The sequence below is a fragment of the Perca fluviatilis genome, chromosome 14 (genome assembly GCF_010015445.1).
Source record: "Perca fluviatilis chromosome 14, GENO_Pfluv_1.0, whole genome shotgun sequence".
Lineage (NCBI taxonomy): Eukaryota > Metazoa > Chordata > Actinopteri > Perciformes > Percidae > Perca > Perca fluviatilis.
In genome coordinates, this window is record NC_053125.1 from 30,646,986 (window position 1) to 30,667,223 (window position 20,238).

The following is a 20,238-nucleotide window of genomic DNA, read 5'->3' on the forward strand; positions in this document are numbered from 1 at the left end:
TGACCAACCTCAGCTCCACCCCCAGCCTCAGACTGCCTTCTGTTCAGACTGGTCTGCCACCTGGTGGTGTTCTGTCTGTACTGCATCTCTACTTTCATCATGGTGTCTTTATATTAAGTCAGGGCCACAGCTAAGACTTTAAATAATTTACTTACAATCAAGCTATCTATCTAATCTATCTATCTATCTATCTATCTATCTATTTAATCTATCTATCTATCTATCTATCTATCTATCTATCTATCTATCTATCTATCTATCTATCTATCTCATACCACCACTTTAATGTTGATGATTGGCTGTTGTTTCTAACTAGACACTTCTTGTGTTAACAGCAAATCAATTATCTACAATTTATTTCTAACCTGCTCAGACTGTAGGAGATGACCTGCCCGTCTCCGTGGTGACGACCCCGCCCACCCAGGCTGAGGAGGGATTGGATGATGACTATGATGATGTCATCACTGCTGTCACCACCGACTATCACTTCTAAGCTGATCTGAGAAGAAGCTTGAATGTTTCGAGTCCTCCGTAAATCAGCAACAGTAAATGACGCAAGACGCTTCCCTGTGGATCTCCACGGTTTGACTTGTAGATGTTGAACTGATCTCAGTAGCAGATATTTCCTTAGATTCTGCAGTGAGTCATGTTTTTAACTTTCTTTAGCTGTCAAGTTTTTTATTCTCTCTTCACACAGTACCAGGCCCTCGTCATTAGCTTTGCAGGTGATTGAGCATGTTTAATTGGCGGCGAGCCCATCTGTAAAAGAAATCACACTGATTAGTTGTTCAGCTTCACTGTATCAGTGGCTGCAAAGATCAATGAGTAAAAACAAAAAAACAAAACAAACTTGTTGTATCAATTTCTTTTAGCTATTGAGCTATTGAGCAGAAACTGTTCATAATTGTTTGTGTTATTGGATGGTGAATATAATTTCTAAATTGCTAACTGATTACTGATGAATATGTCCAACATCCGGGTACTAGCGCGTTTAATCATCCTTTTTGAATGACCAAATGCCATATGTGTAAATTCACAGAAAGGAAACCATGCTTTAATGCTTTTAACAATGAGTTCAAACAATACTTTTATTCATTGTAACACTAACTTCAACAAAAAGCACTTTGAACTGTAACAGCTTGTAATTCTTTTACTTTTTGTTTGCTATGTCAGCTTTTGTAAATGATGCAAAGTGCTGTGTGTTTGATTGCTCACTAAAGATTGTGTGCAGAACAGGAGGCTGCTGTTCCCTCTGCTTACAGCAGGAAACACAACTAGAAACAGCTTCATGTTTCTTTATTAAAGCTAACACACAGTCAGTGTTTGACATTTCTGATCAGTTCTGAGTTAACAGCAGCTGACATACTGTATTTGGACTCTGTTGTGTTTGCTGTGATCTGAAACCTGAGTGACCTGTTCTTATTTCATTCAATATGTATCACCAACACAGGAAGTGGCAAAACCAGCAAAAACATGTAGGCTAGGTTAGGTTAGAGCAGAAGTTCAAACTCCATTTCTCTGTGTATGCTTATGGAATGACAATAAAAGGCACTTTTCACCTTTAACCAAACCCTTAGTCAGACAGACAGTGGGGGATTGTGCTTTGAACAATTTTAAACCACATCCTTATTAATGCTGTCTGTAGTTCATCAACACTTTGTCATATCTGATAACAGGACAAGCCCAGACATGCAGACCTCACTTTCAGAGTTACAGTTTAGTCAAGCTTTATTGAGGACATGAATTTAAAAGCCAACTAATACCTGATATGAAGCGATGGCCTCCTGTACGACCCTGCTTTATATTGCTAACCAATCGAGAGATCAAATATGTATTTATAGCCTTGATGATCTAAATGAAAACAATGAAAAACAGTAATAACTGTAATGTGTACACTCTAACTTGATACGATTGGTATGATCAGGTGTGTGTGTGTGTGTGTGGTTATCAAATGTGGCATAAGGAAGACACGTATTCCCAGGGAGGGAAGAGTAAACAGTTGAAGTATGGTGCCGGCGTGCATTCAGAGATACTTCAACCTGTCTGTCTGTAACTGATTGTTGTGGTATTGTCGCAAACAAGTCTCTCTTGAGAATGAGACGCTTATTAACATTACCTGTTTACATAAATGTTAACCCTCATGTTGTCCTCGGGTCCTATTCGACCCCTTTTCAAAATTTCAAAATCAGAAATATTACCCAAAAATTAGATGGATTCCATTCAAAGCTCTTTGCAAGATATCACTACTTTTATTGAATTTTTGATGTTTTCTTCAAGTTTTGGCATTTCAAAAAAATTGAAACGGTTTCAAAACTGTATTCTGACAAAACTTTGACTCTTTGAAGTCTCTGATTATCCATCAACATACGTTTCTCTAATATCTAAGTCTAAATATTTCATCATTTTAGTTTTTTTACTCAAAATCTAGGTACCATTACCTACAAATGAGGATTATTGTCCATAAATTCCAAAAATAAAGTGTAAACCTAGTGGTAATAACTTGGTGGTTGGGCAAGAAAAGCATTAAAAACATAAAAGAAGCAACAAAAACACAGAAAAAAGCATCAAAAGTGTTGAGGAACGGAATATAAATGTCAGAAAAAGCATCAAAAAGGTGTTTATTTTTAAAATCAATCAACATGTATTCATATAGCCCTTTCCAGCAACCAGCAGGTATCCAAAGTCCTTCATATCATGGAACAATAATAAAAACACAACATACAGTAAAATCAGAAAATACATAAAATAGGAAGAATAAAGGAAAAAGTCACAATGCAATCATTATGCATTAAAAGCTGTTCTAAATAAATCAGTTATCATGGGTGCTTTGGTAGGTAGAGGAGAGTGAACCAGACAACTCATTCTTTAATATGCAGTGATTCAGGAGCAGCTCCAATAAGATAAACCAGATCCAAGTATAGACCTGATGGACTGAGATTTATCAAACATGCAGTTCAATTGTTCAAAAGAGGCAGTAAGTAAACACATAGGTATAAGCAAAAAAAAAAACACTTCACAACCTGCTTTATGAATTGTGCACATTATGTACAGTGCCCTGCGAAAGTATTCGCCCCTTGAACTTTTCTCGACCTTTTGCCACATTTCAGGCCTCAAACATAAAGATATAAAACTGTAATTTTTTGTGAAGAATCAACAACAAGTGGGACACAATCATGAAGTGGAACGAAATTTATTGGATATTTCAAACCTTTTAAACAAATAAAAACTGAAATATTGGGCGTGCAAAATTATTCAGCCCCCTTTAAGTTAATACTTTGTAGCGCCACCTTTTGCTGCGATTACAGCTGTAAGTCGCTTGGAGTATGTCTCTATCAGTTTTGCACATCGAGAGACTGACATTTTTGCCCATTCCTCCTTGCAAAACAGCTCGAGCTCAGTGAGGTTGGATGGAGAGCGTTTGTGAACAGCAGTTTTCAGTTTTTTCCACAGATTTTCGATTGATTCAGGTCTGGACTTTGACTTGGCCATTCTAACACCTGGATATGTTTATTTGTGAACCATTCCATTGTAGATTTTGCTTTAGGTTTTGGATCATTGTCTTGTTGGAAGACAAATCTCCGTCCCAGTCTCAGGTCTTTTGCAGACTCCATCAGGTTTTCTCCAGAATGGTCCTGTATTTGGCTCCATCCATCTTCCCATCAATTTTAACCATCTTCCCTGTCCCTGCTGAAGAAAAGCAGGCCCAAACCATGATGCTGCCACCACCATGTTTGACAGTGGGGATGGTGTGTTCAGGGTGATGAGCTGTGTTGCTTTTACGCCAAACATAACGTTTTGCATTGTTGCCAAAAAGTTCGATTTTGGTTTCATCTGACCACAGCACCTTCTTCCACATGTTAGATGTGTCTCCCAGGTGGCTTTTGGCAAACTTTTAAAACAACACTTTTATGGATATCTTTAAGAAATGGCTTTCTTCTTGCCACTCTTCCATAAAGGCCAGATTTGTGCAGTATACGACTGATTGTTGTCCTATGGACAGAGTCTCCCACCTCAGCTGTAGATCTCTGCAGTTCATCCAGAGTGATCATGGGCCTCTTGGCTGCATCTCTGATCAGTCTTCTCATTGTATGAGCTGAAAGTTTAGAGGGACGGCCGGGTCTTCGTAGATTTGTAGTGGTCTGATACTCCTTCCATTTCAATATTATCGCTTGCACAGTGCTCCTTGGGATGTTTAAAGCTTGGGAAATCTTTTTGTATCCAAATCCGGCTTTAAACTTCTCCACAACAGTATCTCGGACCTGCCTGGTGTGTTCCTTGTTCTTCATGATGCTCTCTGCGCTTTACACGGACCTCTGAGACTATCACAGAGCAGGTGCATTTATACGGAGACTTGATTACACACAGCTGGATTCTATTTATTATCATTAGTCATTTAGGTCAACATTGGATCATTCAGAGATCCTCACTGAACTTCTGGAGAGAGTTTGCTGCACTGAAAGTAAAGGGGCTGAATAATTTTGCACGCCCAATTTTTCAGTTTTTTATTTGTTAAAAAAGTTTGAAATAGCCAATGAATTTCGTTCCACTTCATAATTGGGACCCACTTGTTGTTGATTCTTCACAAAAATTACAGTTTTATATCTTTATGTTTGAGGCCTAAAATGTGGCAAAAGGTCGAAACGTTCATAAGGGAATACTTTCGCAAAGGCCACTGTATATGTATTCCTATTCGAAACACTGTTAAAACGTGTTACTCCCATTCGTTGTAGATTAATTTCACTTCTCAATTTTACAAATTAAGTGAAGTGCTCTTAAAACACCCTTTAAAAAAGACAGGACTCTGTCACTTGATGATGACTGATGAAGCTCAAAACAACATAACACTTCTAGAAGAAGCATTATCAATAAAACAACCACAAAGGACTAATACAAATCTACAAAATAAATGATTAAGGGCATTCTTAAAAGGTGGACATTTGAAATAAATCTCTCTCTGTCTGACCTCGTCTGGGGACCATCTTACCATGGGAGACCCTACAGCACATGTGTCAAACTCAAGGCCGGGGGCCAAATCCGCCCCTTGTAAATTTTGATCTGGCCGTATATCAATTTAGGTTCACAACAGATTTTGGCCCGAACTAGTTGTGCACCACAACAAAAAAGTCACGTAACAGATTTTGGCAGATTTGCTGACTTTGAGTGTCAGAAATTCCCAATAGTCAGGCTGTGAAAGTCACCTTTAACCACACCCAGCTGTGTGGGAGCCTGCTTTTAAAAGAATGTGCTGACTTTTTTAGGGTTATATAGCAATCAAACTGCATGGGAGAAAGCTATATGAGACATGCAACAATAAATCCAAAGATATTTAACTTTTTTGATTAAATGAAAGCATGTCAGTAAACCGGATCAGCGGACGAAGATGGATGGAAGCAGTGGTGGAGGAAGTACTGAATCTCAGTACTTAAGTAAAAGTACAAATAACCAGAGACATGTTTACTTTAGTAAAAGTAGAAGTACCACTATGACAAACCTACTTAAGTAAAAGTAAAAAGTACCTGATTTTAAATGTACTTAAGTAAAGTACTAAGTATTAAAAGTAAAAGTACTTGCATAACGATTTATCGTAATGTCTATATGTAAAAAAAAAAACAGTACGGGCTGTAGCATTTCAATTAAGTTAGTTTTAGGTTGATGTAATTGGGCTTACCATCTGTGGCCCAGTTTACATTCTGACTTACAATTCTGGTTATGTATCAGGGTGATCAGCATGAAGCTCGACTTTGCATTATTTCCCACGGGACAGCGAATGCTACACACATTTATTTAGCGAGAACACACGGGCTTGGACAACAAGTACGTGGCTTCAGAGCTGAGGAGGACCGGCAGTGTTTTTAAGATAAATATATACGTGTTGTATATTAACCCTATGTGAACGGATGCTTCACTTATGACCAAGCAGAGTATCGGGAGCGTGGCCATAGTGGGATTCGTAATATCGCGAGCGGCACCGGGAGCTGGACAGACTGCCGCCGGTGCAGGAGCCGCTGCTGAAGGCTTCCCTGCAGACTGGTGAGACGGTCAGGAAGACGTTTTGGCAGGGGATAAAACTGATCAGAAAATGTAACGGAACATTGTAGAAATGTAGTGGAGTAGGAAGTATAGATAATTCCTGCAAAATGTAACGAAGTAAAAGTCAAAAGTATGCACTATTGATTGTACTTAAGTAAAGTACAGATACGTGAAGGTTACGTTAAGTACAGTGACGAAGTATTTGTACTTTGTTACATTCCACCACTGGCCCTGAGTGAACTTGAGTTTGACACCCCTGCCCTACAGGACTCAGAGCTCCAGATAATAGAGATCCCAGACTCAGATACACAGACCCCTCCACCATGATAGGGGAGACATTATTGGTGTCTTTACAGTAAGTGGAAAAAGTACATGGGGTTTTTGAAGGGATAAACTACTACAGATTTACACATGACCTCACACACCATTCAGAGGAATGTATTCCGTCTCTCTCTGCGCAGGCGTCATCAGCAGCAGCAGGTGGTCCTGATCTCTTGTTCTTATGTCTTTTATACATCAGGAAACCAACCACTGCAAAAACAGCTACAAGAAGCATTACAACTGTAACACCTGCTGCCAGTCCACGGCCTACAGGAGAGGAGTTTCCATCCTCAGGGACATCATTCATTTTGTTTTCACTGTTTGAACCTAAAGTTGAAAAAACACAAAAGTCAGGAAATGTCTAGATAGTGGAGGAGCCTTCTTCCTCTCTTGAGTATTCCTGATTGCTGTTTGAAACTGCAGCTACACAGCCTGTTCTCATGAAGCGTTCGTACATATAGCTATGAAAAGTTAAGCACTGTAACTCTTATGTATTCCATGTATTTAGAACATTGATTGATGCTGAATAAGAGCCTGAAGATCCTCGTAGGGAGGAGATCGGGGGGAAACAGGTGTAAGACGCTGTGTGAGCTCTGGTCCCAGTGGGGGGAAGTCAAAAGTCAATAGTAGGTAGGATTTTACTTCTTTTTTTCTCAAAGGAAGGATGAGGATCTGTGCTTCGGTTTGGTTAGTGATTTAGTCTGTCTGTAACCTGAAACCTTTTTTATCTTTTTATCGTCGTTATTTTTATTTTGTTCATCGAATTGTGATGTTATTCTGTCCTGTAGATCTGTCCCAACTTGGTTTCACTATTACAATGTTGAGTTAAAGGTACGTGCATTGATTTGTTGTGTATATTTGGGTTTTGTATGTGCTTTTGTTTCCTCTGTCAAAGCACTTTTTTATACAGAGTCAGCAGTCAAACTACTGTGTCAGGTTCTACATTTGAATAGGAGGTACACCACACACACACACACACACACACACACACACACACACACACACACACACACACACACGCTGAAGTTGATATATGCATGCTGAACAGTAACAAAAGATAGAAATCAGGAGATGAAGTCAAATAAGTTAAGTCTCATTTCAAAAATTGAGTATTTACAGACGGATCAAAGGACTCAGAGAGAGGGATGCACACACACACACACAAACACACACACACACACACACACACACACACACACACACAAAGACATACTCTCACTCTCTCTCTCTCTCTCTCCCCCTCTCTATCTCTTCCCTCTCATTCTCTTTCTTCCATCCTTTTTTAAAACCGCACTTAGAAACACATGACATTCCCTCTTTTAGATTTTAAAGTTAAATACAACCTTTACTTACTACATTCATTTGTTTGTGGTTGTTACCATGGTGAATCGTAGAATAATGGCTCCATTCATGCTGCCTTTTTATAGTGGTGGTGCACGTGCTTAACCCTGAGTGAACCTACTCCGAGTTGATTGAACCAACTCAAATCAGCTGTTCTGGAACCAAAAACTCAGAGTTTCCATCTCAGGGTAAATCAACTCAGAGATCAGGGTTAGACTCAGAGTTTGTTAAACCTCCTTCCTAGAACGGACCCCAGATCAGACATTATCTGCTGACTCCCAGCAGCTGTTCTCTTCAGAAAACACAAATTTCACATAAACTCAGAGACTCCAGTCTACAAACTCACCTGAGACGGTCAGCTTGGTGGTGTTGATAAGCTTGTCTCCTTCACCGTTTGCAACTCGACACTGGTATGTTCCGTTGTCGTTGACGCTGACGTTCTTCAGAACAACAGAAACGTCTCCGTCCTTCATCTCCGGATCTCTAAGGGTCACTCGACCACAATATGCGTGATGCTGCAAGTACTCGTAGAGGCGGTTTTCTCTGAAGAAGAAGACGTAACCGTCTGACCCCAGGTCAGTTCTGCTCCACACTAACTTTCCAATGTCACCACCTCTATGATCCCGACACTGAAGAGTGACATCCTCTCCAGCCTTCGCTGTTAGTTCTTCTGGGTCTGAAACGGAGAGAAAAGCAGGACGTCAGGAATATAGTTAAACTTCAAACAGCTCCACATGTGACTATTTCATTATTAGTTTGGATGTAAACTCATGAAAGTCATTTGATCTGCTTTCTGCATTTGATCTGAACTCACACAGAGTTCCCGTTGTCTAAATCCTGAGTTTACCTGAGAGGTGCATCACTTACAGTCAATAGTTAATCTCTGAAACAGATTCTGAACTGAGGAAAACATTTATAGTTAAAACTGTGCAAACCAAATGCAACTGAACAAAGCAATGAAGTAACAGTAGCGCTTACTTTATGCATCCCGTTGCAGGTTTTTGTTGCCATGGTAACCTATATCAGTAATGACAACTCTTAGCAGGAACACCATTTTATTTCGTACGGTTGTTTTGGCTCTCTCTGAACTACTGAATATGTTTGTAGTGTACAGTTTGTACATTTGAGTCCGCTGGCTCTAAAAGACGCCAAACTCAGACATCATGATCTCTGCATTAGATCAAATGCAGAAAGCTTATGAGTTCTGAGAGATATCATATGTCTTCATAACATGATGAGTGTGCTATAAAGATTGGTTAAAAAAAAACACCCAGACTTCTCTTCCCAAAGCCAGTGTTAGACAGAGATGCAGCTTGAGTCCAAACCTCTTCAACATATACAACGAATTGGACACTGAAGTCAAATGCCTACAGTTTTGAAATGATCTGGTGCTCCAATATCTAACCAAAGAAAGGCTACAACAGCAACTTTATTGTATGCACATTTCTAACCAAGACAGAAAATTATAAAAATCCAGAAAAAGACCCAGCTTCCAGCACACAATTCTGACCTGTAAAGGCAAAAGGCAGTAACTTTGTTTTTGGTCGAAAAGGAGTTAATGATATTTTTGGGACAATCAAGACATTCTCTATCATGCGGATAAGTTTCTTGAGTCAATTTCGAGGTTTTTTCGAGAAAATAAAGGGTTGTCTTAACAGGAACTTCCAGAAGCCCAGGAGAAACAAAGATGGAAGAATGTAACACCAGTTACTGCTCTGACTTTGTTTTGGAATGCTCAAATTGAGTTAGGGTACAGGATAGCAATAAGTAGATGGCAAGAAGTCATTTCATACCATCAAAAATATATGCCATGATCACTAGATTTTAAACAGGTGTTACTATAATTATTTTGTACATGGTGATCAGCAACCAAATACTGATAATCTAGAAGTTACTGCCTTTTGACTTGGCGTGACATTTTGCAGACAATACAAAGACAGAGTTCAGTAACAAAATAGAGGTCAGTCAAAAAGTCAAGTTGGAGCTCAAGATTATAAATGTAATTACTAAAACATCTAAGTCAATTGCCAGATTTCCAGTGTCCTACCTGTACTTCAATTGGCTGGACAACTAAAACACTTTAAAGTAATTTTTCTCAGTTCAACACACTAGCGAGTTAAAGCTATAGTGCGTAGTTTCTGTCTCCCCCATGAGGAAGTCTAAGTAATGACAACACAACTGTCGGCACGTCCACTTGATACAAGCCTTCTGTGATCAGCCCCCCCCCCACACACACACACAGTTGCTCTTAGCCAAGGAGATACGTAAGATTAAAACACATGATGACTCTTCAGAAGAGTTTATTAATTATCTTTACTCCACTTTCTGCGTGGGAAAGTCACCAGACGCCACACTCTTCTGAAGTTCTGAGAGTTGTGTGGAGCTGTTTACCGTTTAATTGATTAAAGGACCCCTCGAAATGAGATAATTCATCTCAAAGAGTTATCCTACTAATAAATACTTCTACTACTACATACTTCATAAGACAACAACAAGAAAATGGACACATTTATATCATCCAAACTGAAAAACAGATCTACAATTGCATTGTTAATAGTCAAAATTATTTTTGGAGATATTTAAAATAACATTATATATATATATATATATATATATATATATATATATATAGACTAGGAAGAATAAAATTATGGATATCTGCAATGAATAAAAACATTATCCAGTCCAGCTATTAAATGTTAAAATGGCCACATTTTTAAGGATTTAAAGATAGCCTATCTTAGGCTCCTTTTTTTGGAAAACAATTTCCACCAATGTGATAGAATAAAAATCCAGTAGGATAGTTGTTCTCAAAAACATTACTAAAACAGTCTGCATCTGATTTTTATTCAAAGTCAGAGTCTGGAATAACTAGCAATAAAAAAAAAACATTAGATCATTTCATTTATTACTTTTCATACACAGATACCGGTAATGATTTCAGATGTTTAAATAAGGCCAAACCTATTTATCCTATCTACATTTTTGATTTAGAACATTTTACACACCTCACACAATATAGGCCTAAACAGTGATGTAGTCCGCGTGATACGTAGGATTTCTATATACCCACTTACAAATGTGCAATGGCACGTAACAACATACTTTCCATTATGTTTTTGATACATTTTGAATTGTCATCTGTGTTTGTCTTTGCATATAGGCTATATAAAGGTATTTCCAACGTAACTTAGTGCATTACAGTGTATCAGAATGCAGGACATGAAGTCTTTGACACTTAAAATTTCCCTGGGGGAGAAAACCCAGACCCCATATGTCCATTCTGGTCCATATATTTATATAGTACAGTATACCCACTAAAATGCTTTAGACTACACCACTGGGCCTAACACCCCCCTCTACCTCCCTCTCCCATTCCAAATCCGTCCCTACAACCTCCAGCCTGTCGCTGTCAGCTCACCGTTCTATTATAGGCCTATTACATGGATGTATCTGTAACATTTCAGTGAACGAAGTCTGAGTGGAGTTTTGAAAAAGTGTTACCACATTTGTGACAGCTTTATCAGCCCTTAGGCTTATTCCTGCTGCGCTACGTTCACTTAACCCTCGTATTATGTTAAGGGTCAATTTGACCCATTTGCGTTTTTGTGTTGACCAAAATACTGGTTAACCTATCTTTTTCTTCATGAAATTTTATGACATGTCCTCATTTAGGGTCATGAAATTGTTCATTAAATCTGGACACACTGATGTGTAGTGGAATGTCTGTTCAGAGTTTGTATACAAAGATGATGTGCGGGTCATTTTGACCCAGAGACTTTCAACACCCATTTAGAACCAGGTGTGTGTGTGTGTGTGTGTGTGTGTGTGTGTGTGTGTGTGTGTGTGTGTGTGTGTGTGTGTTGTAAAGGAGGAGGAGCTTTATCGCGCTTGTCCTCTTCTCTGTTGTAATGTCATCTCTTTGACACACACACTACAAGATGAGCTCCAAAAGATTTGCAACTGAAGAAGTTTTAGCACAGAATTTCGATGGTAATAGTGATGTAGAGGAAAAGGTTTCAGAGTCAGAGGATCTTTCAGAGACCGAGGACAATGTTATTGACCATCCGGATTGTGAATTTTCCTATGATGAAGAGGATTCAGAGGACCAGTCTGGTGTAGTCACTACATTAGCTGAAAACAATGGGAGGGGACACCTAAAGATGGTATCATAAAATGGTCAACATCACCACACTGAAGCCAAGGCAGGTTATCAAAATGACTCCAAGCCCCACAAGATTTTCTGCCAACACTTGATGATATTCAATCACCATTTCATCTCTTCATATCCCAACCAATAGATAGGATAATAGTGGACATGACCAACTTGCAGGGAAGGTGTGTTTTTCAAGAGAAATGGAAACCACTGGATCAGATTGACTTGCATGCATACATTGAAATCCTGATATTACCTGGAGTGTACAAGTCAAAGAGAGAAGCAACTGCCAGTCTGTGGAATGAAGAGAGTGGAAGGCCAATATTTTGAACAACAATGTCTTTGGAGTCAATTCATACGAAAGCTTGGGTGTTCCGCAACACCAGAGCTGGTCGACATGAAAGAGACAAACTAGCTGAGATCAGAGATGTATGGGATAAATGGTTCAAAATTGTACCTGTCTTGTACAATCCTGGTCCCCATGTCACTGTAGACGAACGCCTTGTTCCATTCAGAGGGCGCTGTCCCTTCTGACAGTACATGCCCAACAAGCCTGCCAAGTATGGCATCAAAATATGGGCATCCTAGGATGCCAAATCTAGTTATGCATGGAATATGCAAGTGTATACCGGAAATATTTTCACTAAATAATCGGTCAAAATAGTTTTGGGGAAAAAACATGTTTGTGATGAGGAACAAAACGTTTGTTTTGAGTGTATTTACACTGTATGGGTCATTTTGACCCGCAACATTGTCAATGTAATTTTTTTTTCAAAATAATACGAGGGTTAACAGCGGTCCGTTACGCTACTATGTAATCAGCGTAACTGACAATGTTTTTATTGAACAATAAAACGTGTGTTTTAAAATAGAAAAAGGTTACACTTCATGAGGTCTTACTTAATACGAGCTATGGGATTGGTCTGAATTAAATTGCCATACCTTTCTATCGCACATATATCTACAATCTATGAGAAGCTTTCTGAAAAAATATTATTATATTATTATTTTGAGATACTTTCTCAATATTTTTTTGGGAATGTTTCTCATGACTGACGTGATCTTTGTTCATCACATTTGCGGAAATGGGCTTCCATTAGTTTAGACTAGTACAACCAAACTTGTAGATATCTTAAATTGCCTACAATTCCAACTAGTTCGAATTTGATTATGGATCTATTTTATTACAATTCTGACTAGTGAGAATATAATGAAGCTCAGCGCAAATTCCTTCAGGAAGACTTCTATGACTGCAATCACCACTATTTCTCCCTAATTCTATTCAGCTGTTAAGAGGCGTGCACTCTTCAGTAAACCAATCGGCCACGAAATCATGATCCAATCACAGAATGACATGTTGCTTTAAATGTCCCTCTCTTGCTATCAGCTGTCTTCTCAGAGTCCCTTCTGGCGGACGGGTCCTCTGTTGGACCTCCTGGTTCCCTCTCTGCCATCACCAGTGTCTAGGCTCCACCGGGGGGAAATATGCCTGTTTCTCTGCCCATTTAAATATTTTCTATGATGGAGTCTAATCCCCGAAGACTATGCAGATTTCATGTATTCATGTTATCCATGTTCATATCATGCTCATCTATAATAAATATTTGCATATCTGCAACAAAGTCTCTCCTGATTGAAATTATGACTAGGAGAAATGGTAATATGCATACCAAGAATGAAATTGACATATTAGAGACACACACCCAGTTTTCACACTGCCAAACCTAACCCCTGAACATTGTTACACATGTTAAACAGCACACAAACGCTCAGTGATCCTGACTATCTATAAACCTATAGCTACGCTATTCATTTTCCGGAGAAGACACCAACTTCATCAAACACGTCGCGCAGATTCACAGAAACTACACATTGGGGACATCCATCCTGGGCACCTTGCTTTCAAATTTGATTTTGTCCACCTGTCTAGAAGACGACACTACCCATCAGTCACCCCCAGTTTCCGTTAAGTGTCACCTTTATTCATCGCCCTGCTTTCTCTGACAATTTGCCTCACGGACTGACATGAGATGAAGCTGTTGGATTGGCTGAGGGATGAACAATTTGTGACTCTTTAGCTTGTATTTGTAGAGAGAAGTTGTGGGGTTTTCCCATTTTATTTCAATACAGTCTGTTATCACAGCAGCGTAGACAGAGGATCTGCGGCTCACTTCGGCTCTGACACATTTAGCTGAGAAAAGTGCTGATTGTGTTTGTGTCCTATATAATGTGATCAACGTAATGTCTGATGTCATGCGTCCTCAGCTCGGACTCTACCATAAGGGTTTCCCAGACTGAATCAGGGAGTTTCAGATGTAATAGAAGACGTTTACTGACCTTGGTTTGGTGTGCTCCTCAGCAGTGAAGTGAGAACTGAAGAGAAATGAATGTCAGGTTAGTTTGAGCTTTTACTGCAGACAGACAGAACAACTGTGAGCTCAGAGAAGATGGAGTCCATGCTAAATGGCCATACATTTTTTTTTAAAGGGGTGATAGATTGCAAAACTGATTTTACCTTGTCATATTTGAATAATGAAAGTTCGTGGGTAAATAGGACATACATAGAAGCTCAAAATCCCATTGACACCCCTTTACTATGAAAATCTCATATTTTGAAACTACCGCTGAAAACGGGCGAATCTCAACAAAGCTAGAAGTTGACGTCAGCATCCCAGGACCTGTAACTTTGTCACGCCCATGGATGTATTAAGAGTATGGTCACGTCCCAACATTTACATAGGGTACACAACTGACCTGAGATCAGTTAGTCTTCTGAATCTAGGTCATGGCCGGCAAGCCGCAGTGCTCAATACCCGCGCAAACTCACCCTTTCTAAGTGACTGGACTACCAAAAGCCGCTGCCCTGACAGAGCTCCAGGTCCTGCAGCTCACTGTTCTCCCCCACTCTTCCTGCTAAATGGCCGGTGTGTGACTGAGAGCGCGGTCAGCGAGCTTGTTACTCCCGCAATAGCTTACTGCAGGTTCTAGTTAATCTTATAATGGATATGTGTTGAGTTATTTAGACAAACGATTGGAGAAATAAAAGGCTCTTGTCCGCGAGCCTGCGGTGAGCTTGAGTCCATCAATGAGAGCTAGCTAGCCTCCTCCTAACGAGACCTCTGAAATGCACTAAATTGAAGTGTTAGCTAAGCTTTGTAAGACATTGGGGAACCTGTAATATACATGCCGTGATGAATTTCAAACTGTAAATATACTATAGTTATGCCGAAAGTGTATCTAGCAACAATTGTTTCCCATTGTATTGAATGGGACACATAGCTAGCTAGCTGCTCCTCCTAACAACACCCCTGATGTTCACAGAAATGTCTTAAATTGAAATCTGACACAACGGTTACCTTTATAAGACCTTTATTCAAATCAAATTGGACTGTTAGCTTTTGTTAGCTTTGTAAGACCTTGTGATAGCTGTGATATAAGTGCTGTTTTATGTGTTCTCTTACTCCTCCTAGATGGTGATTCCAGTCTTCACAAAACTTTGTAGGTACTATCTATGTACCTTCATGACGAAGAGTTATCAAAAGAGTTTTGATAATTCAAAATATGTGAAAGTTAGGGGGGACCAACTTTGAAACAGGAAGTTGTGTATCTTGACCACAGTTATTTGGATGATCACGAAACTTGACACAGTTGTTCCTCATCGGGGGGTTGAGCAGCCATGCCAAAGTTTGAATCAATCGGCGATTATATGGCACTTTTTCAATGTTTTATTATTAATTAGCCACATCGCGATAAATGGGAAACCTACTTTGTCTCGCCTCCTGGGCTGTGAGTCTGATCTGCACGAAAACTTGCATATAGACTTGGTGGACCCTCATGACAAAAGTAGTCAAATAGAATTTTGATAACTAAAACAATGCACAAGTTATGGAGGACCAACATCCTGTAGGAGGGTGTCGAAACAGGAACGGTTGTATCTTGGCAAACGTTATTCCAATTGGTTCAAAACTTAACATAGTTTTTCCTTGTGGGAAGTTTAGCATCATATTATCCGCTAATAAATAATGACCTATTAATATAAACTACCCACCAGTATATAAAGTCATTAACAGGGTTCGTACACCTTTTCAAAGGACAAATTCAAGCACTTTCAAGGTCCATTTTTAAGCTTTTTCCAGCACCTTACACCACCGTAAAATATATACCAATACATAGTCAAAATTATTATTTAGTTTTTTTGTCACATTAAAATACATAATACTATAAATAGCTCAAATTGTGTTTCATAATAGCAGAAGGATCAGATATTTAAGCAAAACACAAGTTTTACTTTTTCGAAATGTATCACTGTCTAAGTAGACTTTGATTGCTATCCAACCTGTCTGAGTCAATGTAAAAAGAATTACCCCCCAAAAAAACACTCAAGAGGTTCACTTCACTAACCCTGAATTATCAACTATAAAATGTTTAATCTCTTCATGGTTCCTAACACAACATACAGTAAGACAGCTATGGAGAGGAGCACTGGGGGGGGATCTGAGCCAAATGGCATGCAGCTGTCTTTGTAAGACCTTGTGATAGCTGTGATATAAGTGCTGTGACGAAATTCAAACTGTAATTAAAGCTGCAAGCAGTGATGGACGGGCCCTCGCGCCTCTGCGAGCGTCGGGGTTACTGGCGTACACGGCTCATTGTGACCGTGCATTTGCGCGGCACTCAGACACTGCAAATCGTCAACAATGAAAAGGGAACTCCCTGCTGAGTTCAACGATACCTCACACAAGACTCTACGTCATACGGTTTATTAGCTGAGACAAGGTGCGTGGATAAAGCATAGGGGGCGGGTCAAACCATCACCAATTAAAAAGGAAGTCTCTGCTGAGTTCAATGACACCTCACATAAGACGGTACCTTAGATGGGTCAGCATTTATGAAAGGGGGCGTGGCTTGAACATAGGGGATGGGCCAAACCATCACCAATGAAGAAGGAAGTCTCTGCTGAGTTCAATGATACCTCACTCAAGGGTCTACATCAAACGGGTCATTAGTTATAAAAGTGGGCGTGGCTAAAGCTTAGGGGACGGGTCACACCCAGACCAATGAATAAGGAAGTCTCTGCTTAGTTCATTGATACCTCACAGAAGATTTTACCATAAACGGGTCACCATTTATTAAAGGGGGCGTGGCTAAGCACAGAGGGGCGGGCCAAACAATCATCAATGAAGAAGGAACTCTCTGCTTCAATGACACCTCATACAAGACTCTACCTTAAACGGTTCAAATGTTATGAAAGGGGGCGTGTCCTGAGTAAGTGGGCGTGGTTAAAGTATAGGGGGCGGCTCAGTATCACATTTAGACCACACATTTTAAGTTTAATGTAAATCGGATGATGTTTGTCATATAAGGAGCATTTCCTGTTGCCAGCGGAGGGCGCTATGACCAATAGTCAATTTTGGCCTGTAGGTGTCCTCAGGCCTGGACCCTTGTCAGTTGTGACAAATTTCGGGCAGATACGACTACGTACACTCAAGTTACAACAATATATTTGTTCATCGCTAAACATTCAAAATGGCCGCCACGCCATGCCCACACCGTCTGACGAAAGGTTTTTCTTTTAATAACTTTTCATCGTTAAGGTGTTGGGATGGTACAGACCAAGTTTTAATACCGCTGGATGAAATCTCTAGGAGGAGTTCGTTTAAGTATAGCACCTTGACTTTTAGGCCTACTTCCTGTTGCCACTAGGGGGCGCTATGACTTTAAGTAAATATCAGCCTTTATTTGTCCTCAGGGTTGGACTCTGAATCCTGAAAAGTTTTGAGCCAGTTGGACAATGTACATGCAAGTTACAGCCACTTCCTCTTTTGATGGCGAAACGCACAAAATGGCCGCCCCGCCACGGCCACTCCCTAGGACGAAAAGTTTTTCTTTTAAATATTTTTCATCTTTAACATCTTAAGATGGTACAGACCAAATTTGAAGTTTATCGGAGGAAATCTCTAGGAGGAGTTCGTTAAAGTACGACATGTGGAAATTGCCAAAATCACACTAATTTCGAACATTGAATTCAAAATGGCGGACTTCCTGTTGGGTTTAGGGTATGGCTCCAATTACATTTTGTGTACATCTTGACATGTTACATATGTTCACCAAGACTCGTGAGTCTACGTTAAACGCACTGCAGGGGCTCAATTTTTTTGACTTTCTAGGGGGCGCTAGCGAACTATTTTTGTGCGCCTATTCCAGAAACCCGCTTGCACACACAGGGTGCAAGCGGCCGAAATGGGTTTCCTCAGGAGGGTGGCTGGCGTCTCCCTTAGAGATAGGGTGAGAAGCTCAGTCATCCGTGAGGAGCTCGGAGTAGAGCCGCTGCTCCTTTGCGTCGAAAGGAGCCAGTTGAGGTGGTTCGGGCATCTGGTGAGGATGCCCCTGGGCCTCCCTAGGGAGGTGTTCCAGGACGCGCCAGCTGGGAGGAGGCCTCGGGGAAGACCCAGGACTAGGTGGAGGGATTATATCTCCAACCTGGCCTGGGGAAAGCCCTCCGGGATCCCCCAGTCGGAGCTGGTTAATGTTGCTCGGGAAAGGGAAGTTTGGGGTCCCCTGCTGGAGCTGCTCCCCCCGCGACCCGATACCGGATAAGCGGACGAAGATGGATGGATGGATGGATGGATTCCAGAAACCCTTAAAATACGTACATTTTCACCAGACTTGATGCGACCGCCAAATTTGGTGAGTTTTTGAATATGTTGAGCCCCTCAAAAAAACAATTAATTTGCCGGGAAAAATTAAAAAAAATAATTCCTTCAGTTTCAATAAGGCCTTCGCCGCTGTCGGCGCTCGGGCCCTAAATATATTAAAGTTATGCCGGTAGCCAGCCATGGAGCCCCGGTAGTCCAGTAATCCACAAAGGGTGACTTTGCCCTGGGTGTGGAGCCCAGCAGGCTGCCGCTTTCTCGTCAGACTGTGTGGAGCTCCTAAAGTCCGACACGTCTTACCACATTTGCAATTAGCCATCAATTTTCATAAAACGCCCCATATTTGAGATTTATATAGTTGATTTCTCGCTTAAAAAATTCTCAGAAGTGAATTTGGTTACAAAACATTGCAGTGTCTGGAATATGAGATTCGGTCGCGTCTCTAATGTATGTGTATGGGGATTCGCTTAACCAGTCAGCGCACAGCTCATCTAAATATTCATGAGCATACCATATTTGGAAGAAAAGCTCTTGTTACAAATAGGGCCAAAACATAGGGATGCATAAGGGCCAATAAAATATCAAGCAGGCCATTTTCCGCCCAACCAATGTTACATACCCCATTAGGAGACCTTAAGGAATAGTGTGAAATACCCTATATAATCATTCTTTCATCCCTTTCAAAGAACACAGCTCCTTTGAGTTGGTATAAATCCTGCGACTTGGACAATTTTAAAAATGCTTTAAAAATATCTAACAATAGGTGCCAGGATAGCTCAGTTGGTAGAGTGGGTACCCATGTGTGGAGCTTTACTCCTCGATGCAGAAGGCCTGGGTTCGACTCTGACCTGCGGCCCCTTTGCGACATGTCATTCCCCCCTCTCTCCCCCTTAATGAATTAGTTACATCTTACTTGCTTTAGACCTTTCTTTTTGTTTTGCTCACACTGATCAATAAACTGTAAGATGATATAATAGCCAAAGTTTTCCAGCTGATATTATCTCGCCTACATTCTCCTCTGCACAGCAATGTAAGGTCAAAAATTATAAAAGAACAGAGTGTACTTACAGATCAGCCATTGCAGAGATGTTCGTGCCATCATACCTGTTGGTGATGTGACACCAAGCACTTTGAATGCTAGACTCAGAGCTGCTAAAACCACCATTTCCTCTGTGTGCGTTAATGTATGGTTTCCTCTGCAGTAGACAGGAAACTACATCCATAGAGATGAACATTGTTGTTTGTGATCAGATATTCTTAAAGAGGATTATTTCCATGTGTTTATTTGTGATTGTGGTTATTTCTCTGAAGTTACAGACATGAAGGGAAAGATGTCTTTCTGTCCTGTCCTCATGTAGAGATATAACATTCTGAGTTATAAAAACCTAGATTCTCTCTAGTGTCTCAAATAAATAATGTTTTGTCATGACATTTTCTGAACTAGCTAAGATACGATGCGACCGTATTGTCGGGTCACAATGAAATTCATTTTGCAACCATAGGCAGTTCCATTTAAGATGGGAGCATACAGTTACACATAAGACCCTTTCCTTCTTCTTTTTCTTCTTCTTCTTCTTCTTTTTCTCTAGACATTATACTTGCACTATTGGACTTATTTGCACTACCACCACGACACACACTCTCATAGAGCACCTTACCATACATACTGAGTCACAGGTCAGTCCCTTCCCTGTCACTGCAAGCGTCTCATGCTTATACATCCCTTAGTACATTCAT

General features: G+C 40.3%; 2 protein-coding genes across 2 annotated transcripts in view; both read right to left on the minus strand.

Annotated features, from left to right (window-relative positions):
- The window catches only part of LOC120572837, a 49,374-nt gene that overhangs the window by 17,677 nt on the left and 11,459 nt on the right, over positions 1-20,238 (minus strand). The gene's annotated exons all lie outside the window — the stretch shown is intronic.
- LOC120572880 (nectin-4-like) lies at positions 5,577-19,605 on the minus strand. The gene is made up of 4 exons (XM_039822391.1): positions 19,570-19,605; positions 14,186-14,221; positions 8,039-8,368; positions 5,577-6,678 (listed from the first exon to the last, which is right to left on the minus strand). Exons 1-4 carry the CDS (start codon positions 19,601-19,603, stop codon positions 6,428-6,430), a joined length of 651 nt encoding a protein of 216 aa, XP_039678325.1. The 5' UTR covers positions 19,604-19,605; the 3' UTR covers positions 5,577-6,427.

Excerpts from the sequence above, each read along its gene's own strand:
- LOC120572880 (XM_039822391.1), bottom strand. The coding sequence starts at position 19,603 with ATGATGGCACGAACATCTCTGCAATGGCTGATCT. Across the intron at positions 14,222-19,569 it reads ATCTCTGCAATGGCTGATCT|TTCTCACTTCACTGCTGAGG; the intron begins GTAAGTACACTC and ends ATTTCTCTTCAG. Across the intron at positions 6,679-8,038 it reads CACCAAGCTGACCGTCTCAG|GTTCAAACAGTGAAAACAAA; the intron begins GTGAGTTTGTAG and ends TTTCAACTTTAG.